Source organism: Myxocyprinus asiaticus, chromosome 24, assembly GCF_019703515.2.
Source record: "Myxocyprinus asiaticus isolate MX2 ecotype Aquarium Trade chromosome 24, UBuf_Myxa_2, whole genome shotgun sequence".
Taxonomy (NCBI): Eukaryota; Metazoa; Chordata; class Actinopteri; order Cypriniformes; family Catostomidae; genus Myxocyprinus; species Myxocyprinus asiaticus.
In genome coordinates, this window is record NC_059367.1 from 18,566,116 (window position 1) to 18,591,370 (window position 25,255).

The following is a 25,255-nucleotide window of genomic DNA, read 5'->3' on the forward strand; positions in this document are numbered from 1 at the left end:
GCGCTGTGTATACTATCATATTGTACACTGAGATGTGTGAAGCGCGTGAGTCGATCACACTGCACACTGGATGTAACAGCTAAAGAAACATCTTTCCAGGCACACAGGGTGAAAATGGGACAATTCAGTGTTCAACATTTAATCTAGCAGTAGCAGTGTTGCTTGTAGGAGCTTGTTGCACAGAGTCTGGATCATTGACATGGCAGTGGACGGTAATTATTTTGTTCTTATTGAAAAATATAATCATACTCAAGTCTCAGGTAAATAGATTGTACATTGCAAGCTAGAGATGACTTGAAGGATCAGTTGTCATATTGGAAATTGTTTTTCTTTTAACGTCCTATTTATATGGTTTTAACTATAATAATTCATATAATATTTGTATACATTTATATAACATATAATTTATATACTTTAAATACAACATTAATGTTGAATACTTGGCACTCGGCTAGGCACTTGTATGTATTTGACAGAAAATATAAAGATTTCTCAAGCATATTTGAATTTTCCTGGTAGACCTTTCAGTTTCAAAGATATAATTGCCTTGTATTAATAACTTAAAGATTCATGGTTAGTTTTTGAAGTAGAATATTGCCAGTATGTTGATTAATCTGGTTGATTATGTTGATTCATTTTTCTGGACTTTTGTGGGCTTTTTAATGTGTACAATATACAGTTTTAATTCAAAAGGATCATTTAAAATGACTGTGATTTTGTCTTGTATTTTGAATGGAGTTTTTTTCTTTTACAAGTAAACACACAAAGGATTGGTCAACAGCAGAACTGCAAATGAGGAGATGAGGGGGAAAACACCTTGCAACACTGCTTTGCCTTTATTTGCTTCAAAGGATTAACAAAAACTTAATTAACTATAATTCCTAATTATGTTTATTTCTCTGGCTTCCTCAATGTGAGCATAAAATGACAAAATATATTGATTATTGATATTTTGTGAGGGTCTCTTGCTTGTGTAAAGTTAACAGGAAAGCATTATCTGCTTCTTTGAACATTTTGTGGTTATCATCTGTAAATTGAAAGGTGTTGACTTGTGATTGTGGCTTCTTATTGGAACAGAAAGTCCCGCACAAGGTTCGAAGTCTCAACATGCCCTTCAAAATCCTCAACAGAAAACCCCAATCTTCTCCCTTTTTCCTTTTTTACACAAACACACACACATAGGCACATGCAAATACATACGACACTCAAACCTAGTGTGGTATGAGATCACATACATAATGAAACTAGCCTAATTTTCCATACTTTAGAAATGAACTAGTTACCTGCTGAGCAGTTTGTGTAACTACACTGCTTTAATGAAGGCTTGCATATTCATTTTCGCATTCATCTGCATAGATAATAGAGCCAGACAGATCTGAAGGATCTAGCTCCATATTTCTCTCTCTCTCTCTCTCTCTCTCTCTGCCTATCTGTAGCTCATTACTCTACACAGAACCTCACTTTTCCTGAAGTTCAAAACCCCTCATGCTGTTCAGAGATCTCTGGCACACTTGCTTGGCTCTCACTAGCGACTACATCATAAGTTCAGTCCAGTGGGTGAAGCAGGTGAGAAAATGAAAACACCTTGGCCTAGATTTAATTATGTGATGGATGGATGGATAATGGATCCAGGGGCAGACTGGGAAGAGAAATCGGCAAGGGGTGGGTGGGGGTGTTGCTGTCCTGTTCTGCATATATCAGCCCCCTTCGGCATAACGCGGTGACCTGATTCAGCTTATCGCTGCCCGTTCTCCCTATGGCCAGTCTGCCCCTGAATGGTTGGATTTTGAAATGTGTCTGTGGTTGACTCTCTATTTTATACAGTGAAATATTATTAGTATTTAGCACTATTTATTTATTTATTGGCTTGCTATAGACCAGTCACACTAGACAGTCATTTTCTTGATTGACACATGCAGTGGAATGGACCACCTATGAACTTGGCACCAAGAAGAGTAGCCAAATATTCAACAATAAAAGTGTCCAAATGTTATATGTTGGAGATCGGCCATTAAAAAACAGTTATGATGAAATTTGTCCTGTGATAGAAGGGTTTAGCTTAAGAGAAAACAAAGTGAGACTTTTTAATTGTCACATTTGTCTGTACAATCAAAATACTTTGAAGTCATTCTTCTCCGTTTCAGTCTTGGCATAGTTACTGCATTTTGGCTTTGTAGGGCTGCAATGTGGTTGCGGCGCTGAACGCAGACATTCTTTGTTTGATAAATAAACAACCAGAATCTGCTGCCTCTAGATTTATAGTGGGTCAAGATTACGGTTTAAGAAGGAGATGTTGTTTCTAGATTTAGGAGTGCAAGTCTTTTTGTACATGAATATATAAAATAAGGACAACATCTGTTTGGGACTAACAGGCCTTGACGTAATTTTACCCTCAAGCCACAGCAGTGCAACATCTCTCTAATGCCTGTTCAGAAGTACTGTGATGAAAGACTTTGTTCATCTGTGACTCCATCCCAAATGCATTCATACAGGCAGGCATCCCCATGCTCTCTTGATGAGGATGGCCTTTGTAGCCGTCTGTGAGGCTGGAGGGAACGAGAGAGCAAAAAACATCCCTTTTATCTCATCCAGGCCTCCACCTTCCAACACACGTAATCTTAGTCTCTCCCTCTCATCAACTCTTCCATATGCACACACATATATGAAAATATAAAAAATACACACTCATGCAAATACATTCACATACACACACAGGCATGCACAGAGATTTTTGAATGTGCTTGTTTGTGCTAAGACTATGGTGGTGATTACAAGCGTGAGGTTTTAATGAGCATGTATGCACATTGTCTCTGTCTTTGTCTGTTAATGGACTGGCCTCTTAACTCGTGGGAGAATATCTGCTCAGCCTACCCAGCAAATTATTTGAAGCTGCCAACCATGTGAAACTATGCTGAGCTGGTCCACTGTATTGCGTATAGAAATTTACACATTTTTGTCATTTTCTTACAGGGGTCATGACATACTCTTTTCTTAATCATTTTTTTATCTTCCTTGAGATCCACTGATAATATTAGTAAAAAGAAATGTATTATTATTTAGTAATATATGATCATTTTCCACCCTGTCTCTGGATTATCCTCAAATACAGCCATATTTGAAACTCAGTCGGAAGAGAATGAACAAGCTCCACAACATTATAAAATTACATTTCAGGGTTGACACTAACACACATCCAACACATTGCATCCGAATATATTAAACCAGGGGTTTTCAAAGTCTTAAACAGTAAGCCCCACTCTGACATAATGTACAGGGTTTATATACATACAATAATGTTGTATATAGGCCTATACAATAGCCAGGTAAATAATAAATAAGATAGCCTATGCTAAATGTCAAAAATATCTTTCTTCCACTAAAACAAGCAGTATATTCTGTCCACTTATTTGAAGTTTTATCAGGTATTTTCCTCTAGTGTTATATTAACAAAATTCATAATATTTCAGGTGTTGGAGAAATTCACCAATGATGATCAATCCAATTAAATTCAGTCTGACAGACTTATTCGGCAATACGTCATACACTGGTGCATGATTAATGGCTATAAATATTTCTATTAATAATATGAAACTGTACTTTGCATTAATGTCCATCTCTATGTGAAACTGCACTTGTGACAAGCACATGAAGACACATCGACCCGATATTGTGTTGAAATCGTAACAATGGACATAGAGGCAGAGCTATATGGCTTTATAATAGATTCACGAGGGCACAGGACACGTTTTAAGCGTGCACACGCACTCTATCAGCAAGCGCAGGGAGATTTCATAGAGCGTATATCTGAGAGCGTGCATTCAGTTTTGTGAGAGGACGAAGGAAATCCGTGTGTGAGCGGAGAGATTCGCCCTCGCGCAACCAGTACATGGATGCACTCTCTCCACCGGTACATGGATGCGCTCTTTTATCAAATGCATTCGTTCACAACATTTAATAGTAATATAACACCATAAAGCTACTGTCTATTAAGATGGACTACAACCCATTAATTTTCATTAATCTTGACAATACATTTGTATTGTATTTATGTATCTTTTGATTTTACTTGAATTTATCATAAATCTCCACGCCTCCCCTGACATGCTCTGGGCAGTGAAAACCATGGTATTAAACTGTTCACTCAAGCAGAGCAGTACCATAAACTAAACAGTAATGACATTTGAAATATTCATGAGTGAAAATGTTTACTCACGGTTTTGCGATCTGGCCCAAGTGTTTTTAACTGCCCCATCCTTCAATAACAGTTCCTTTGCAAAGCTTGAATCGTATTATGACAGGTTCACAAGCAATTCATAGAGTCTCATCATCATCAAAACTATCAAAGATGTCCATCTAGTGCATGTTTACATACACCAACAATTAAAAATAGCACAGATGGGAGCAAAAACGCATCCAGGACACGTTTGTGCTCAAAATAGCAAGGTGCAGCTCAGCTGAATGAAACAGAATGGTCTCTCTTTTTCAGAGTTGTAACTTGACACTGCGTCTTTTGAAAGCAGCTCGATATACATGACAACAGTCAAAGACGTATGTCTAGTGCATGTTTATATACAAAAATAATTCAGAATAGCCCAGATGTGTCCTCTTTGGTGTTAAGGAATAGTTAATAGGCCACACTAGGACTGTCTGTTCTACTCTCTCTCTCTGTGTATGAACTGAGCACCAGTGGGCAGGGCCAAGGGTGCGATGATGTAAAAGTAAGCGTTGATGTTGTTGCTGTAGAGGTGGTCATGAATTATTGAGCCCACTAGTGATGTAGGGAAGTCACAGAAGTAGTTTTAAAAAAAGTTGTTAGATACACTACAAGCTACTACCAGAAAAACTACATTGAAGCTACATTAGAGGGTAGTTGACAGTAAATGCAACTAAAATACTAGAACAGTTTTTCACAAAAAAAATCAATGCAAGGCTCGAATCTGTGAATAATTTTTTGAATCTTTTTAAATCAATAGAATAAAATGAATCAGACTATCTAACACCACATTTGAGAATGTGTTTGATAATTGCTTTAGTTTGCTCGGCAGGCATCTGCGTGCACAATACATTTAGCGTTTTGTCATATTACACCACTAGTCAATGGAAAAAGCAGCTTGTTACTGGAAAAAGTTATGCTATTATGAAAATAACTGAGCTGCTGAGAAAATGTATTTAAGTTAGTAGCTTCACTACTTTTAGGTAGTTACTTCCTACTGGTATGTACACTAAGTATTCCAAGTAAAAAATAAAGTTCATGTTGAAGCATATTTTATTTTTTAATACTACCAGGCAGGTATTTAAAGGGTCTTGCAGGAGTCTTTATTAATGTGATTTTATGTTACTTTTATAATGAAGTGAACATGCTGGCTTTCTCCAGTTAAGCAAGAATGTTGTTTTAAGGTTTTTTTTCCGAGGGATTCACTATTTAGCAGCTCTTAAATTTCTCGATCCTGAAAAACCGAAACCTCATATGCTTCTCATTAGATTACCCCATAGGCTACCAATGCTCTGCTATTTTATCACCCTGTGACACGCTAATGCATAATTCTCCCTGTTAACTTTGCTGACTAGCATCTTGAGGTATTATTTTGAGAAGAATCCAAGGCGCCCAATCAACCGCAGTAGATACGCTGAGCCAAAACCCTAACCTCTTCTCCCGAAGACCCTATGAAATCATAGTTTTGTAGCTTTTAGTCCCTGTCTAGTACAGTAACTTTGAAGATATCTGTCTGCTAGTGTTCTCCTAAATGTTGGCAAAATTAACTTTTAATAGTGCACAGATGTGAGGGGGTCAAAGAAAAATGATTGGGAACCACTGCTGTATACAATTTAGAATTTAGGTCATGGTTAAAAGCTTTGATGTAACTAAAGAATTCTGGATATTAAGAAATGTGGAATGAGCCCTTTGTCTCGCCCAAACCTTCTGTTTCAGTAGGCAATATGGCAACATTGGTCTTTCTCTTTTTCTATTTTAGCGGCCTCCAGTTTCACTTTCTGTCGCCCCGCAGTGGAGTACAGGGCTCTTCCAGAGGACTTTAAGTACCAGTTGAGCCACTGTGCAGGTGGAAACCTGACTTGGCATGAGGGGCACAACCGCAAAACAGCAGGTGGCCGCACAGTCAAACTATTACAGCAGCCTGGAACCGAAGGACTGCAGGTGAGACCAGGGGCCGTTTTAAAGAAACTTCCTATATTAAGTCTAAAAGGGATAGTTTACGCAAAAATGAAAATTCTGTCATCATTTATTCACACCTATGTTGTGTTCCATGCAAGAAAGAAAGTCATTCAGGTTTGGAACACACGAGGGTGAGTAAATGTTGACAGAATTTTCATTTTTGGGTGAACTATTCCCATAAATTCAAGTTAGGATTCTGAAATCGCCGTGGTTACTAAATAGATATGATTCTAGAGTTTAGACTTTTACATGTGAGACTCCAGAGCCTGATCTCAAAACAAAATTTTAAAGATATACCAGTCCATGTGATCATGTGTCTTATGATAACTGTTGGATGGGTTTAAAGGTCACATTTGCAGCATGAGGAAGATGTACAGTTTTATTCTTCTGATAAATAAATAATAATGAAGATAAGACCTAACTGAGCTAAGTGGTTTATTATCTATTCCCTTCATCTGTAACGAGTGCTGGCTGCACTGGCAATGACAAAGACGATGACGAAGTGTAGAGAACCCAAGTGCAGTTTATTTACAAACGTGAAACATAAAACTAAACATGAACTTGACTATGACTTGGCTATAAACATGACTTGACTATGCACATGCACAAACACATTCACATTCATTCAATACTTGGCAAAAGACAATGGTGAACATGAGGGCTTAAATACATTGACATGAGGGAACATAAATCAATGAACAAACAGAACTGATAACAAGATAATTAAACAATAAACAAATGAAAACATGACACATTAACATGGAGGGAAAACATGAAATCACATGACAAGGGAAACAGGTACAAACATTTTTTAAAAAATACATGAATCAACAAAATACACATGACAGTATCAGCTTCAAATGATCACCATTTTATACTGTCTCATTAATATGACTTGAGTAACGAAGCTCATTTTAGTGTATTTTCATATGCTTTTTGTGAAATTCATCACAAGAGTAAATTGAGAAAGACTTTGATCTTAAAATTCATTTGACAGCTGTGAAAAATTGCTTGTCATTTTTAAGTCGGCTGTGGAAATTATAGTTGTTATACTATACAGAACTAATGCTATGGCAGCTTTCAATTAGGCCTTCCATAGTTTATTCATAAAAAAGTGTCATTAGAGAATTTGTGTTTGTGCGGATATAATCTATGGCTGTCTACTGTTGCATTATTAATACTTGGAAAATGTTTCTTGCCTTTCAGAAATGCACTCTATAGAAAGCTGTCCATAAAGAAAGGTGCTTCCTTTCTTTCTCCAACCATCCATCTTTCAATCTATCCATCTAAAAGGGTTCTTAGTTGGTAGAGAATGAGTAGGATGTTGTTAGGCCAGAGGGTAGAGCAGAGAGTGGCCATGCCAGACAGAGTGGCTTTAAAAAGCTACAGTGGGCCTCAGGTCACATGCGCACTGGCTACATGCTGATTTGAGCGCTGAGAGTAGAGATATGGAGCGTAATGTGTGTATTCATCTTCATTTGATCTTCTACATTAGCATATTAATGAAGCGAGCACCTCTAGTCTGGTTTGCAGAACCTCATGGGTCAAAGTCAGTCTCACCCTGCATAGCTGGACATCTCACAGATTTTATGACAGGTTTGCACATACTAATTAGGCCAAAACCTGATTCAGTTAAAGTGAGATAAATAATATTATCTTAATGAGTTTGTGTTCTGCCTTTAATTAATGTTATTCAAAAGTAATTACTTAAGGCAAATCCAGTATTCTGTGGTCATTTCCATTTTCTTTTCCATTTTTCCTTTTCTGGTTCTAAATTAGTTTTTTATCTCCTCAATGAAATTAGCAGAGGTGCCATCCAGTTGGAAATTCTATGTAGTGAGGGCTAATTATGAGGGTTTTTCTTAACTATTTTACTAAATTAAAGTTGTACCTACATTTTTAATAGGAACTGCTTTTCCCTGAAAATAATACTTAGGTATTTTTTCGTAAAGGGAACCACATTATCACACAGGAAATAGGGCTGGGCTATAGGACGATGTAATCAGATATCGATGATATCTGACAAATAACCTAATCCTGATTGCAACACTCATTGACAGCCGATGATTGACAACATAGGGAAATTACAAAACCATAGAACTGGGAAGTCTGCAAAAATACTAAATAGCAGCACAGGGTATAAATTAGCACCCACCAAATTCAGGTAGCTTATATCATGCGCATAGCGGGCAAACTTGCTCATCTCCCACCGCTGTGGCGGGCTTACTGTAAAACGTTTTGGAAAGACACATGACAAGAAATGCTGTGAGACACAAAGACCCCTGGTTGAAGAAACACACTTTATTATATTCTGAAGTACTGACAAAAGAAAAGCCATCGATGCGTGTCTCTGATGTGCTGTTTGTTCAGAAGCATGCAGCAGGAGCTAGATGTTTAGATTGCTTTATTTCCACAAAGCGGTTTGTGCTTAAAATGCATTGTGATCGCAGCTCTAAGTTCACTTTATATATAGCCTATATCCTACATGTTTGATTAAATCATAAAATAATATAAAAATGTTCAATTTGAACCTAAAATGTATTTATATTTCTATTATTATTATTATGTTTACATTTATAATTGTCTACCTGTTGTAGACAGATACTTGCGTGACGGCAAATGGAAGGGTGGTTATATAAGATTTTTTGACCACTTTGTTATTTTAGTTGCTTTTCGTTTCGTTTGAAGTGCAATTTGAATTTAGAAATATCTTTGGTTTAAGATTTTCACGTTTCAAAAAATTTAATGTAATTTTTAAAGCAAAATCAATAAAGCAAGAACATTCACCAATCCCTCTGTCGGAGGGTTGATGATGTAATTAGATATAGCAATATTTTTTTAATAACAATGTTTATGTACCCTGAAATCGACCCCATTTCGCTGAATTACTGACAAGTTGTATCCCCCACCAACGCATCTTTGCATCAACTCAAACGTGTTCACCTTTCTCTGTGGCGTGAGCATTTTGTGAGACACTGGTTCTTGTCCCTTGGAAACCAGGACGTATTTGCCAGTTTTGGGTAAGCTACTCAAAACATTTAGCAAGCTAAGCTACCAACTACTCAACAGAAAAAATAGTTAAGCTAAAAACTACACTTCAGAGAAAGTAGCAAGTAACACTACAAGCTTCACACCAAAAGTAGTTCATTTAAGCTACTTCATATTTTTTTCAACCAGATGCACAGAGCATACTGTCATAGGCAAAGCATCTAAAAGACTTATTCACATAATGTTTATCAAAGCCATAGTACAGCCTAGTACACTATAGTGCAATACAGTATACAGGTATGCAGTATGGTGCAATAAAAATATGTCAATTCATATTTATGCATGCTACCTCTACAAATCCATTTGTTCAATATGAAAAATCACTATTTTTACAATTTATTTTTCATAGTTATACTACTACATCTACAAACCCATACCCATTTGAACATAATTTCCTTCGCACATTCCTGTATAAAAGCTCTGTACATATACTATTCATCTTATCCTGTAATTCTGTGTCTAGGTATTGTATTTCTGAAGCCAAGTTCCATGGGTGTTTAAGCACATCTGGGCAATAACAATGTGATCTCTGGTGGTATCAGAAGGTAATACCATGGTACTTTGAGATACAATGACCATATTTATGTACTATTCTGTAGTTACATGGTGCTTCAAAGTACTTCAAAGAATACTGTGGTACTACCATAGTAATTTGATATATGATTTCCACATTCATATACATTTGAATGCACATGGTGCTTCAAGGTAATTCAAAGAATACAATGGTACTACTGTGGTACTTCACTATATGACTACCTTATTTGTATACCACTGTATTAACATTGTGCTCCCAGGTAATGGTACTGTGGTGGTGAGTGTGTGGTTTGGTGCTGAATGGAGAGTGAGATCTGGAGATGAGAACGGTAAGGATCATCACCTGGCAATGATTGTCTAACAGCTGTTTGTCATTGCAGTGAGAGTGGAGACAGGCTTTAAAAGCGAGCCAGAACCCAGTCAGGAGGGGAGAGAGTTGCACACAGCAGTGTGTTGATGTGTGATCATCATTTCTTGTTATGCCGAAAAGCATTATTTGAGTTTTGTGAAGCATTGAAAAGTGTAGGAAATAAAGACCCTTTTGAGTCGGATCTCACCGTCTCCCGCTTCCTCCTTTTCCCTAACTGTGAACATTGTTACACTGTTGCCGAAACCCGGGAATTAAGGGAGGAAGAATGCAGCCATGGTTCTCTCACTTCTGCAGGATGTGGTCAAGACCCTCGCCAGCATTGGAGCTGTCACTGATCTGGTAGTGCTGGAGCAGTTCATCGCTTGACTTCCAAGAGGGACGGTGAAGTGGGTCTTGTGCCACCGCCCAGTGTCACTCCAAACGAATCCAGTGGGCAAAGGACCACACGGCAGCGTATTCGGGTGCCGGCGTGCCCTGAAACACTTCTCTCTCACTCTCGTCTCCACCCCCTACCTGCTTTCCGTCCTGTTCCTCGGGGAGGAGCCCCTCCCTTACCAGCTCCTCGACTCCGGGGATTGCACTACCCGCTGGTTTCCCCTGCCCCTCTTTGCTCTCACTCTCAGGATGAGCCTGGGCTGGTTTGTTGGAGCTGTGGGGTGCCCAGGCATTTCCAGGACCAGTGCCCAGTGATGGAGGTAGGCACATTGGTTCAGGTCCCTGACACGCTGCAGGCTGCCCCAGATCAAGCTGGGACATACTGCATACCTGTGAGTATTAAGGGGGGTACATACCAGGCCTTGGCGTATGTGGGTTGCAGCCAAACCTCCATCCATCAATGCCTGTTTCAAGATGAGGCTTTGGGTGCGAGTCACAAGTTGAAGTTAAGGTGTGTGCATGGGGATATCCACTTATCCTGTAGTGACCGTAACGATTCAATTTCGGGGACAAAAGCATAGTGTCGATGCTGTTAAGGGAAATTTGTGTGGATGGGTCCTGTAACAGAGCATCTCTGTGTGGGATTTCTGATGCGCTGGCTGGGGAGGCAGAGCTACTTCAGGCCGTCTACTTCAGCTCCTCATCAGGATGACGTAAGGGAGGGGGAAGTCTCGGCTTCCCCAGCCCTTAGAGGATTCCCCGCCAGGGATTTCCCTCTGGAGCAGATGTGAGATGAGACTCTTTGGCACGCCTTCGACCAAGTGTGAATGATTGATGGTTAACATCTTCAGCCAGACGTTGCACTTGCCTATCCAAACTTTTCTATTGTAAATGACCGGTTGTAAAGAGTGACGCAGGATGCTCAGACAAAGGAAGATAAAACCCTGTTATTGATACTGAAGAGCCATGGGGAAATGTTATTCCAGATGGCTCATTTTAAACCGCTGGCTGGTCACTTAGGGCAGTAAAAGACACTGAACTGTCTAATGGCCCATTTCTATTGGCCGGGAATTAGCGGGAATGTTCACAGATGGTGTGCGGCATGCCGTGAATATCAGCTGGTGATCGGCTGCTATGTTTCAATGGCTTATGGACCAAGTCCTCAGACCGCACACTGCATATGCCGCTGCCTATCTGGATGACATCATTATATACATTAATGATTGGCAGCGGCATATGCAGCATCTGAGGGCAGTTCTGAGGTCGCTGAAACGGGTGGGAATCATGGCAAACCCTAAGAAGTGTGCAATTGGATGGGTGGAGGTACGGTATCTGGTGTTCCACTTGGGTCCCCCACATTGATAAGACCGCAGCGGTTGTGGTCTGCCCAAGACCCAAGACCAAAAAGGAGGTGAGACATTTCCTGGGGCTTGCTGGCTATTATAGGAGGTTTGTGCCTAATTATTCGGACGCCATCAGCCCGCTAACTGGTCTCACTAAAAAGGGAGCCCCAGACCCGGTCCAGTGGTCAGAGCCATACCAACAGGCTTTTATGAAGGTGAAAGCTGCGCTTTGTGGTGGGCCAGTGTTACATGCTCCTGATTTTTCTCTCCATTTTGTTGTACAGACCGATGTATCGGACAGGGGGCTGGGAGCCGCATTGTCCCAGGTGGTCTTGGGGGAGGAGCACCCGGTGCTGTACATCAGCCGGAAGCTTTCGACAAGAGAGGTACAGCACCGTTGAGAAGGAGTGTCGGGCCATCATATGGGCTATCCTCACCCTTCGGTACTACCTCCTGGGATGGCCTTTCAGCCTCTGTTTGGACCACGCCCCACTCCAGTGGCTCCATCGCATGAAGGATACCAACGTGCGGATCACCTGTTGGTATCTGGCTCTTCAGCCTTTTAAGTTCATTGTAAAAGGCTGAAGATCAAGGGTGCAGATGGCTGTTGCGGACTTTCTCTCCAGAAATGGGGGGAGTACTGGGCAGGCCAGATGGCTCCCTGGACTGAGTCGGGTGATGGGTGTATGTGGTGGTGGGGGCGTGGTTAGGCGCCGGTTTGTGAATGGAGAGCGAGATCAGGAGATGAGAATGGTAAGGATTATAACCTGGCAATGATTGTCTAACAGCTGTTAGTCATTGCAGTGAAAGTGGAGACGGGCTTTAAAAGCGAGCCAGACGCTAGTCAGGAGGGGAGAGAGTTGCACGCAGCAGTGTGTTGATGTGTAATCATCATTTCTTGTATCTGAGTTTTGTGATGCACTGAAAAGTGTGGTAAAATAAAGACCCTTTTGAGTTGGATCTCGCTGTCTCCCGCTTCCTCCTTTTCCCTAACTGTGAACATTGTTACATGTACATGTCCAAAAAACATGGTAATTTTTTTGTGTTTTCGTGTAGGCTACTGTGTTTTTATACTCTTTTGGTGGTATCTTTACCTGCAGTGAACTTAATAAAGACCTTCTTCATCACAGGCAAATTACAGGATGCATTTGCAGGTTTGGTTTCCATTGATTGTAGATCCACTGCAACCAGCGTTATCTTTATTTTCCATAATTTAAAATATTCCATGAGTGTCTCAAGTGAGTGTGGGCACCAAATGATTCTGCAGCGCCGATTGCGAATCGCGGACCAGTTCAGACCGATTTACAAATCATTGTAAAGAACCAACTCAGATGATCGATTCATTTGTGAGACGGACATCTTTAGTTCTGATTCAAAACTGGCTATAGTAAACAATGGTCATGTACGCATGGTGTAGCGGTGTAGCTTTTTAGATACCTAATTAATAAAATAGCTTTGCCAATGAAAAGCTACTTGATTTAAAAACAAGTGAAGCTACCACCTCCATACTCAGAAATGTAGTTAAGCTAATAGCTTTGCTATTTGTATCAAAGCTACTGCCCATCATTGGTAATTGCATTCACATAAACAATGGTGAGTGTGATTCTGAGGTTGTATTTTTGCTCTAAAATGTTATTTACTCCACTGACGTTTAGGTTAAGGGTTGGGGTTTGGGTTAGGGCATATGGTAAATAAAATATGCTTTCCTGTTGACTGTATTACATTGTGTACAACTGAAAATACAACTCGCTTTTAGCGCCACCCTGTGGACATTTCACCTCAACAACACTTACAGCTTTGGCCACTGGGGACAGTGGTTCGAATTTTGGTAAACAGACTGATTTCAGCAGCAGATTTTATTTTATTTTTTTAGACATTTCAGTATGCAGAAAGGTACTTATAATTTGGGAAAATTAATGACAGAATTGTTTACACTATAATGTTAACATAAATATATTAGTGTTAAATCTAAATCGTTCACATATCCTGAGCTAAAATGTAGCATTTTGACAGAGTAATTGGAAGTGGAAAGCCACACTATAGGTGAACCTTTTGAACTTTACATTTAGATTTGTTGCATTTTGCTGAAACGGATCTGAGTGGGAAGGTTCAGACTGTTTTCCTTTGATTTTCCTAAAAGTGAATTCATGATCAAAAGCTTGGCATGATCAGAGCTCTGTGTTAATTTAGTGCTCATGTAAAACCCTTAACAGGAGCTGATGAGATTCTGGCTAACCTCTGCACTCTTTTGGCCTTAATTTAAATAATCGTTAATGAATGGTGAACTTTCTTAGCCTCTTCCTGCTGTGACAGGTGAGAGAAACAGTTAAGTTCTGTTTCATCCCTTCCCCTAATGGCATCATACCCAAATGCTTTGTTCATAACATCTAGACTTGTTAGTATTTTCCCTAACAATGTAGGTTTACACAAAGTTGTTTATCCCTCATATATGAAAGAGTCACTGACATCTCGCCACACAGTGCGCTCATCTCAGAAAAAATAGAGAGATCATAAAAGGAAAAAATAGAAAACACACCAGTTTTATCACAAATCTTTCTTCACTTTCATCATTACTGTTATTGTCTATAAACTTGCAGAGACATGCCATTTTGCACAGCCATGCCATTTCAAAATGATCAAAGATAAAATGACTGAAGTTACATTTGAAATATAAAGAGAGTTTATTTGTTTATTTTAGTATTTCATGGTTATATATTCATTTGTATATTGAAAATAACCCTTGATGTTATGGTTTGTATTTCTGCTTTATTGTACTCACTCCAATCTTCAGGGGTCTATATGAATGGAACATAAATTACCATCTTTACCATTGTCTATAGGGACATTCTAGAGGGACAAGCATTGGGTTAGGCTTTCCTACTGTATAAGACTCCATCCAATGTCATACAGAACACAAATTAAGAAAGAAAGGGCTAACTTGTCATTTAAATTTCCAAAGCTTGACAGGTCCTCAGTCTAAACCTTTTAAAAGCCACAAACAATAGACTAAGAACTGTTTGCTAGAGAGATGTGCACAGGTTGGGATTAACAATTCAGATGGAGATAAACTCACTGACATGCCTGATAGTGTCATGTTCCCAGGGCTTTATGTATGAAGAAGAGTCCTGCAGCCATAAACCTCAGTGCACTTATGCCCTCCAGAGAGCATTAGAGACAAAGGGACAGTTACTGGGATGTTGCGCATCTAACCCAAGACCAACTAAATGGAACATCAGCCTATATGTGTGCATGCATGCATGTGTGCATGTGTGTGTGCTTGTGCAAGAATATACAGTATGTGTGTGATTTTCTGCAGTTGCAGAAGGAAGAATTCCCCAGTGCCCTCAAGGGCAAACACAGCAGTGAAATAAAGTAGAAAGTTGCCTGAGGGAGATAGAGAGGGGGAGAGAAGGAGAGATGGGGTAAAACTGTGAAGGAGAAAGGAAATTGAAGAGGGATGGTGTACAGATGGTGGCAAATGGTTTAGAAAAACAAGATAAATAGTGGGAAATGTGAGAAAATGGAAGGCTGTGATTTTCCGGCTGTGATAGTTGTGTTGTGTTAATGAAACAGAATACACAAGACAATAAGCAAAGTGCAGTTGCCAAAACAGAGGCTGTTAACTTTTTTAATGATATGCCATTCAGTCAAGTAAAGATATAATGCTTTTTGGTGTCACGGTAAACAACAATAACAGATTGTACGTCACATATACATTATACTCAGGTTTATTAGCCCATCACTGACACTAAATGTGGATGATTTGTTTTGAATGATCTCTTTGTGAGCTTTTACAAGCTTGATTAGTGATTATATAGATGTGTGTGTTGAAGGTCAGACAAATTATATTGGAGCTCATGTCACCCGTGCAGCCATTGCAACAAATATTAATCACTCTAGAACGGTCTTCGTTTATATAGCTCAATTTGCAGAATCATGAGTGTGTCCAATAGCCAGCCAATCAGATGGCTGTGTGAGATGAAAATATCCATCTTAATCTCAGCCGGTGCATGACGTGGAACGCAGTTATTTTTTGAGACGTGGAGAGAGGTTTTTATCATGGCAATGCTCAATAAAAAGGGAGAGACAAGCTGTTCAGTGTTAGGAGTATTTTAAACAGTTGAACATTCAGGCACGGTTCACTGTGAAACATTTTTTGTCAGTTAACCTAAAAAATGTACTTCATGTTGTAAGACCCAAATTAACTGGTCCAAGTCAAATAAACTGGACCCACTTTATATTAGGTGTCTTCAACTACTACGTACTTAAGCATTTGATACAATGTACTTATTATGTACATACGTGTTGTTGCATTGTACTTACATTTAAAATACCTGCATTTAATTACATATGTATTTACATTGTTAACCTTACCCCTAGTCTTAATCCTAACCCTACCCCAAACCTTACCCTAAACCCTAACCCAATCCCTTAACCTACCCATACCTCAAACTCAGTAGCAGCAAATGTGAATCTTGTGAGAATTTTGCAGAACAACATGTAGTTACACAATAAGTACATTGTACTGTATGTATTTTATTGTTAGTACGTAGTCGTTAAAGACACCTTGTATAAAGTGGGACCAATAAATTGTTTAATATGGCTAAGTCAACCTGACTACATTGAGCTATCCTAATGAAATAAATTTTTAAGGATTAAAGGAGCTACAAATAGCTCCTTCAGTAGTGTGTTTCACTCAAAAATTAAACTTATGTCATCAATTACTCACCCTCATGCTGTTTCAAACCCATATGACTTTCTTTCTTCCATGAAACTCAAAACAAGATGTTAGGTAGAATGTGTGACTGTTAGTCACTGTTCACTTTCATTGCATCTGTTTTCCATGCAATGAAAGTGAATGGAAAAATTATGAATAACCCAATGTTAGCCTAACATCATCTTTTGTATTCCAAAGAAGATCAAACGAGAGTTTTGGAACTACATAAGAGTAAATGACAGAATTCTCATTTTTGAGGTAACTATCCCTTTAAGGTAAAAACAGCACATGTTGACTTCATACAGTGTAAGACATAAAATTTAGTTTCATTTTGAGGTTTAATTTTCTGTCCCAGCCTTTTGTGAAATGTGCATTTGTATTTTTTTCTCTACCCTCCCCCCCCAAAAACCTTTCTCCTTTATAGTTACGTTCAGGTGAATCTTACTCTGTTTACCACACCAGTCCCACGTTGCCGTCTCTCTCCAGGCCAGTGGTTCTGTGGTCTCAGCAGGATGTATGCAGATGGCTGAAGAAACACTGTCCACACAACTACTTGACCTACGTGGAGGCCTTTTCCCACCATGCAATTACAGGTATGCTATCCTATGAAATAAAGTCTTTATGACCTAATAATTATAAATGAATTCCATACATTTTAATGGACTCATGTATTGCATCATAAAGAGAACACAAGCAACTGTAAAAGCCATTATGACATCATAAAAAAGCTTCCAATATCACATGATAATGTAACAAAACACATTTAACACACCACTGTGAATAATTCTACAGAAAACAAAAGAACATAAAGACTATAATGCCAAAGCACTGCTTTTCCGAATTATTCTTTTAGGACATCACAATATGGAAAACACTATTCATAACAGCAGACATATCTACAATAAAATAACAAAAAAACAGAAGTTTGAAACATGTTAGTTACTATTCATATGGAATTATATACATATAACCGTAAATGTGCAGACAAAAATCATACATAATAGTAAAGAGAGATCAGAGCAGACTATCTGGTGAGCATGTTTTTAAAGGTACTGCATGCTCAGCAGGTAGACCAATCCCTTGATACTAACACATCAATCTCATACATTATGACAGAAGCTTTACCCTTTGAGTTGAAGGTTAGCCAACCTGTACTCTTCTGCTTTCACAAACATGCCGTCAGTCAGAGCTGTTACCACAACTTTTCCTTACTGGAGAATAACTGGAAAATTCTCTTACTATTCATGTATGTATGTTTGTATTTGTTTAAATGTGTGCCAACTTGAGAAGGTGGGCTCCCACGGTTGAGACTTGGTTCTTTCCCAGGGAGTTTTTCCTTGCTACTTTTGTCCTTGGCTTTATCACTGGGGTTTTGTTATGCACTATAATTTGTAAAGCTGCTTTGAAACAATATCTATTGTGAAAGCACTATAGAAAATCCATTGACAGTACTCCCATGTACTGCTATAGAAGTTTACCCCACTGTTGTTTGCTTCCATGTTACAAACCTGCACTGTAAAATGTAAAGATTTAGTGTGAGTTTACAATAAATTCCTGGATACTAGTTGCATGACTTTCACAGTATATTTTACAGTAGTATTTCTACAATTTATTACAGTTAAGATGGAACTGTATTCTGTGATTTTTGCAGTGAACAGGGCCAGGGAATGACTAGAATTTAGCAGTGTTGGGTTGTATGATCACAATTATTCAACGTATATTTTTAACCTGCGATCTTTGTTAATTGTCACCAAATGTTGAGTTTTGTATGTAGAGTGTTGATATCTATCCATGCCTGTTTGAAAAGTGACATTAAACGTTTTTGAAGTAATCATGTTATTGCATACAGTGCATTCAGAAAGTATTCAGACCCCTTAATTTTCCCCCCACATTTTGTTATGTTGCAGCCTTATGCTAAAATGGATTAAATTATTATTATAATTTTCACATCAATCTACACTCCATACCCCATAATGAAAAAGCAAAAAACAGTTTTTTGATACATTTATTAAAAAGAAAAAAATTTAATATAACATTGACATAATTATTCAGACCCTTTGCAATGACACTTGAAATTTAGCTCAGGTACATCCCATTTCTCTGGATCATCTGTGAGATGTTTCTACACTTTGATTGGAGTCCACCTGTGGCAAACTCAATTAATTGGACATGATTTGGAAAGGCACACACCTGTCTATATAAGGTTTCGCAGCTGAAAATGAATATCAGAGCAAAAACCAAGCCATGAGGTCAAAGGAACTGCCTGCAGAGCTCAGAGACAGGATTGTGTTGAGGCACAAATCTGGGGAAGGCTATGTGGAGGAAACAAGGCACCGGTGGTGGTATGGTGGAGGTATGTTTTTTAGCGGCAGGGACTGGGGGACTGGTCAGGGTTGAAGGAAAGCTGAACGCAGCAAAATACAGAGATATCCTTAATGAAAACCTGATCCAGAGCGCTCATGACCTCAGACTGGGCTGAAGCTTCACCTTCCAACAGGACAATGACCCTAAGCACACAACCAAGACAACACAAGAGTGGCTTAGGGACAACTCTGTGAATGTCCTTGAGTGGCCCAGCCAGAGCCCGGACTTGAACCCAATCGAACATATCTGGAGAGACCTGAAAATGGCTGTCCCAATGCCCTCATCCAACCTGACAGCTTGAGAGGATCTGCATAGAAGAATTGCAGAAAATCCCCAAATCCAAGTGTGCCAAGCTTGTCACATCATACCCAAAAAGACTTGAGGCTGTAATCGCTGCCAAAGGTGCTTCAACTAAGTACTAAGTTAAGGGTCTGAATACTTATGTCAATGTAATATTTCAGTTTTTTCATTTTAATAAATTTGCAAAGTTATCAAAAATCTGGGTTTTGCTTTGTCATTATGAGTTATGGTGTGTAGATTGATTTGAAGTTTTTTTTTTTTAAAGCATTTTAGCATAAGGCTGCAACATAACAAAATGTGAAGAAAAAAAAATGGAGGAGTCTGAATTATTTCTGAATGCACTGTACATCCCTTCCTCAATGATTTTTTAAAATAATTACATTTCATCACTTTTAAATGCATGAAGTAGAGATGGTAATATATTGTGATCAGACTTGAAGTCAATCACTAAACTAAGTTCCTCCCTGCATTTCAGTGCAATATATTGTGTTCACAATTGTACCAGCAGGAAGAAAATTAGTTTAAAATGATTAAGTCAAAAAGCACCATAAAGGTGACTTAAAATGAAACACTTTTTTCTCACAATGCAGTGCAATATTATAATGTATTTTTTACAGTAATTTGTTGTGTTATGGCAGAAATTCCGAATACAGTATTTTATTGTAACAAATGACTGTTAAATCCTGGTAATTTTTTACAGTGTAGAAATGTGAAAAAAGTCCATTGAATTTATTCAGTACAGGAAGCATTTACTTTTAATGAAAAGCCAGTTCTCTGGCCCTACTGATATCATTTATTATTATTTTATCATATATTTTCCATTGTTTGGAGAGTAGTCCCTGATCACAAGTGGTCAGGGCTAAATTACAGGTGTAAATGAGGTCTAAAACTTGTTGTGATACGACATATGGAGGTAGTCAAAAATGCATGTGACCACATCGCACTTGAGGTGTAAATGCTAATCCTTTGTGAATTCATTCCTGACCGCAGTGAAGCACCACCCCTCACCTGTCAGTCAACCTCTGTGCTAAAACAAGAGTTTAAACTTTGCCGGTTACATTCTGCCTTAAAAGGAAATAACCATCTGATCTGAAAATGTGAAAAAGTGGATATATACACAAGCACGAGAACTTCACAGATCTTCTTAAATGTGTCTGATATCAATGTGAAGTGACACAGATGAGAATCATACACATTTGATGTCCGAACACACCCATCAAAATCTGAGAACAAATGGTCACAGGACACACATTTAAGCGACAAGGTGTAAACAGCAATGTGTCTCGCCTGACCACATGTGATCAGATTACCCGAGACGGATCATAATACCAGGTGTTAACGGGGTCTGTGTGAGTATTCTTGGACTGCAGCTCCATCCACACTGTCCTTGAGCTGTTTCCTGTCACTCCTGCTCTCTAGGGAGCTCTCTATTCCCAACTATTCTTCTCTTCTCTTTATAGCTTGACACAAAGCATCAAGATTACAGATTTGCGAAGCGAGAGCCAGAAAGAGAAAAACGGAGAGAGACAATGAATTTAGGGAGTATAAAAGAGATGATATAAAAAGAAATGAGACATACAGAGTGGTTTTTCTGCAAGGCTACAGACCGAAGTGTTTAGAGCCACAGTGTGAAGCTCAGTTGGACAGAAAGTGGGGAAATAAACCCAGGGCGGCTTGTGCCCTCAGGCAGCAGTTCCACACAGCACGTTACCATAGTCACACATTCCATCCTTCCTGCAGAGATCACTTGGAACAGGCTGATAATAACCTTAGGGGGACTTGCAATGTTGTAACTTGTTTATTGCAGCCAGCAAAACTGTATATACATTATGCAGAGGATACAGAACTTGTGTGTTTCCAAAGAGCACTTGCCAATTAAAATCTTTCTTTCTCTGTCAGGTCGTGCTCTGTTGAGACTGAATGGTGAGAAATTAGAAAGGATGGGTTTGGTTCAAGAGACCCTGAGACAAGAGCTTCTCCAACAGGTTCTACAACTACAAGTACAAGAGGAAGGGCGCAACTTACAGCTGCTTAGCAGAGGTGTGTGTACATATCTAGTTCATAAAAGTTAGCCAAATCTGACAAAACCTTCCTTTTGGAGACCTTTTGTGAAGTCCTCAATTGGAAAATCGATGCATGAATGAAGCAAATACTTTTATTCTGTCCTAAAAAAAATTAGTCTATAGTTTTAGTGTTATATAAAAACAACAGAACTCTATGGTGTCCTCATTTAGATAGCTAAGTAAATTTGTGTGGGGAACAGGTTTTGTAAATCCTGAAATCATCTGCATTGCGGGGACCAAACGACCACCAGTGCTGGAGGAATTCTAATTACAAGTAGCTTCTGTAATCTAATTGCTTTTAGTCAAAAAAAGTAGTGTAATACATTACATTTAAATTCTTGTAATCCGATTACAGTTACTGACTTTCAATTATTTTAATTACTTAGCACTTAAGTATAGGTTACACAATTTCTAAAATATTTTTATGTAAAATACATGAATTGTGTATGCCTATTTGTGTTTTTGTGACATTTGAAGAGAGTGCGACCCCAAACAAGTCATTGTAAGGGAGAAATGTGCAGTGCTAAGTGTATAACTTATGTGCAACAATGAACAATGAGGAAATATAGACATTATTTTGAATATGTTAAGTGAAAAAAGTAACTTGAAAGTAAAGTAATTAGTAATGTGATTACTTTTCAATGAAGTTATAAGTAATTTGATTAAAATTTTTAGAGAATAATTAGTAATTTGTTGTGGATTATTTTTTTGAGTAACTTACACAGCACTACAACCATAGGGAAAACAGCAAAATACAGAAAAACATACTAAATTGTCGTAATGAAAATGTTACAGAATGGTTTGCATGAGGCTTAGGTATAGGGTAGGTATAGGATTATAGGGTTTAGCTCAATATAAAACCAAAATAAGTCATTGGAAAGTTCCCACTATTACAGAAAGAAACGTGTGTGCAAGATGGAAAAAGCATGGTGATGTGACATAACAGCCATTATGTGAGAAAAATAAAAAATGAAATTGTCTTTTGCCTATATTTCTGTCGCATTAGTATTAGTACATGTTTTTTGGTTTGTTTTTCGTGCTGTAGTGTTTTATTGTGTGTATTTCTGTGTATATATATAAATGTGCATTTATATGCAACCACTGAAGGATTATTCAGAGACATTTTATATTAATTCAGAATACCGTTTCTATCCATCTCTCACTCTTTTTCACTTTCCCCCTCTTCTCCAGGGTTATCTGGAAACCTGTCATAGCTTCAGCCAAGCGTGGGGCAGCAGCCTCAACCCCATGCTGGTTGCACTCGGGGTTGAGGCCAGAGACATTTGACTGGAGCTGTCAGGGACTGGGACACTCTGAGACACAGGGACAGCTTTCAGTTATACTGTTCTACCCCATATTCTTTTTACGTGTAAGAAAACTCAGACCAGCTGAGACTACTAAATGAGCTTCCATACATGACTGCTGATTTACTGTATCTACCCTGTATCTGCTTCAAAACGCAAACATGCAACGCAAAGGAATCCTTATATCTGAAGAAGGTGGACCCAGTTTGGTGTACCAAATGTCCCTGCATTTTGTTGCAAAAATTTGATCGTAGAATTAAATCTGGATGAACAGATGACCCAATTTCAATTTTGCAAGACATTCTACAATGATATGGATGAGTAATAATCTTAACAGACCATACAAATGCATTTGTCCACAGTAAACAGGTTTGCAAACTGTTTTCCTCTGAAATGTGACCTTGCCAGACATGTTGTCCACAGAAAACAGGTTTGCAAACTATTTTCCTCTGAAATGTGACCTTGCCAGACGTGCCCTAAAATGTTATATAAGCTAAATGTATTCTGTAGAATTCCTGCAGGTGTTATAGGATTTTTTTGACATGAGCGATAGACCTTAAATACACAAACCTGCATTTCTACTGTGAACTCAGTAATTTAACATCAATTGTGCCGCCCATATCTGGCTAGGCTGTACAGTTCTTAAAAGGAGCTTAGAATATTTTTGCCTTGTTATAATTAGTTACTTTTTAACTTAAGTTGATTTAGTTTCTGGGAACTAAGATACAAAAAAATTCAAAACTAGTTCCCCATATGATGAAGACAACAGCATTGACATTGAAATGATAAGTATCTTTGGCCACAAAAGGCTGTGTTTATGCTGTGTAAATTACAAAGCTCTGAGAATTGTAGATGACAGATGTAAAGTTAAGGAAAACAGATTACTGCTGCATCATTGATGTCTAAAAAAAGACTCAGGTCTGGACTTGCCTGAGAAACAAGTCAAATAACCTACATCCAAATGTCAAAGATGACACAGTGTGATAACTTTGCAAGCTGAATGAGACATGCAAAAACTATGTAAACTTTATTGTTATTTTGTTATGTTATTTTGTGAAAAGAGCTTGATAGTGTACTATTTAATGATGATAAAAATAATAACTTTGGTCTCATTACACTACTTGGATTGTTTAGTGTAGTAAACTATGACTCAGCTTGTGATAAACAGTATTAGACCTAAAGATTAATTGAGGGCAGAAACACTTCTAATACTGCTAAAATGCGGGAAGTGCATTTTACCGCTTTCAGATGTCATTTAAGATCTTTACTTCGAACAGTTTTATAATGAAAGTTAGTGTTGTAAACAAATATTGTTTTCAGTTTGTTGAAAAGAAAGTAGCTTTGTCAAGAAAGAACAGACATACAAATCTTTCTCGACTACTGTTTAGATGACATAGTGTGCTTTTACCTGAGGATAGGACTGCATTGCTGCCAGCAAAACGTACATTGCCAGAAAGCTTTGTCACGTAGAGCACATTTTCCCATGACATACCAAAAGATAGTTTTGCATAATGCCACACATATTTGTATGTTTTCCAGTCAGTTACAGACTGTTCTAATTGATCACAAATGTTACATATTTAATTGATTTGTGATTATAATTTAAAGCAAAGATGTGCATATACTTATGTGGCATTACATCCAAATGATTTTGCTTTTTACATTTTACGTTAAAATGATTTATAACATATTATACATGTCAGGTTGTTTATGATCGCTGTGAAATATGAAAGCTACCTTTTCGTTTGTGCGTGATGTGGGAATTAGTTCTCTGATCACAATACTCCAAGCAATTGGAGTTCAGTTCAGGCAGTGTTTTTGTGCACCTTTTGTTTACAATAAAGTACGCCTTTACAACTACTGTACTCTACATTTCAGAACAGAATGTGTTTTCTTTTTCTAATGATGTGTTAATATATTAAGACTAATTAGTCACAGAGTGGCCTGAAAATACATTTCACACAATGCAGTTTTCGAGGAATTAACAGCTGACCTTCCAGATTTGGCGCTGTCAGGTCTGAGTGGAGAATTCTGCTGGAGTGCAGGAGGAAAAACTCCAGCCAATCGAATAGGTAACACCAAACACCTAACTCCTTTATTCTACGAAAATGTATTAATAAAAGTGGTAAGAACATTAGTCAATACGTTTTGATGCAGGTACACCTGACGCTGTCTTGACGTGTAGCCACATTGACCCACTAAAGTCAATTAATGTTTTAGAGGCATTAGTGCATGGTATCTGTTTGCCCCCTGGTTGAGAACCAGTGATTTAGCAGACACTTTTATCCAAAACGACTTAAAAATGAGGAACATATTGTAACAAGTAATTTGTCAGAAAAAAGCTATATGGGTTTGGAATAACATGAAAGTTGTTGTATTTAAATTTTTGGGTGAACTATCCCTTTGATATCTTAATTGTTTCTCCTAGTCAGCAATAAGATTAAAGAGAGAGCAAATGGAGACTTGCGCAGAAGTCTCCTGCTGCTTAGATATGTCTACTGAAAAAAGAATCTACTCTACTCTAGAGTTTTAGAAGAGATCTCAGTTACGTTATATACTTTATGTGCTCATATTTGCCAAGATAACAAAATCTAGAATCAAAAGTCAGAGGTTTAAAAATGAACTCATACACTCCTCATCATATTTTTCCAAGAACAAAATGATC

The 25,255-nt window shown here is 38.3% G+C and overlaps 1 protein-coding gene across 1 annotated transcript; it reads left to right on the forward strand.

Annotated features, from left to right (window-relative positions):
- Positions 1-44: 44 nt before the first annotated feature.
- Positions 45-24,442, forward strand: samd10a (sterile alpha motif domain containing 10a). Its single transcript, XM_051653246.1, has 5 exons — positions 45-212; positions 5,973-6,154; positions 16,984-17,152; positions 21,123-21,263; positions 22,478-24,442. The coding sequence occupies exons 1-5, from the start codon at positions 200-202 to the stop codon at positions 22,498-22,500; spliced, it is 528 nt and encodes a 175-aa protein (XP_051509206.1). The 5' UTR covers positions 45-199; the 3' UTR covers positions 22,501-24,442.
- The last annotated feature ends 813 nt before the right edge of the window (positions 24,443-25,255 follow it).

What these genes read in the sequence shown, in the direction of transcription:
- samd10a (XM_051653246.1), top strand. An exon ending in CTGGAACCGAAGGACTGCAG is followed by an intron (nt 6,155 to 16,983) that starts GTGAGACCAGGG and finishes TCTCCTTTATAG; the next exon opens with TTACGTTCAGGTGAATCTTA. An exon ending in TTCCCACCATGCAATTACAG is followed by an intron (nt 17,153 to 21,122) that starts GTATGCTATCCT and finishes TTTCTCTGTCAG; the next exon opens with GTCGTGCTCTGTTGAGACTG.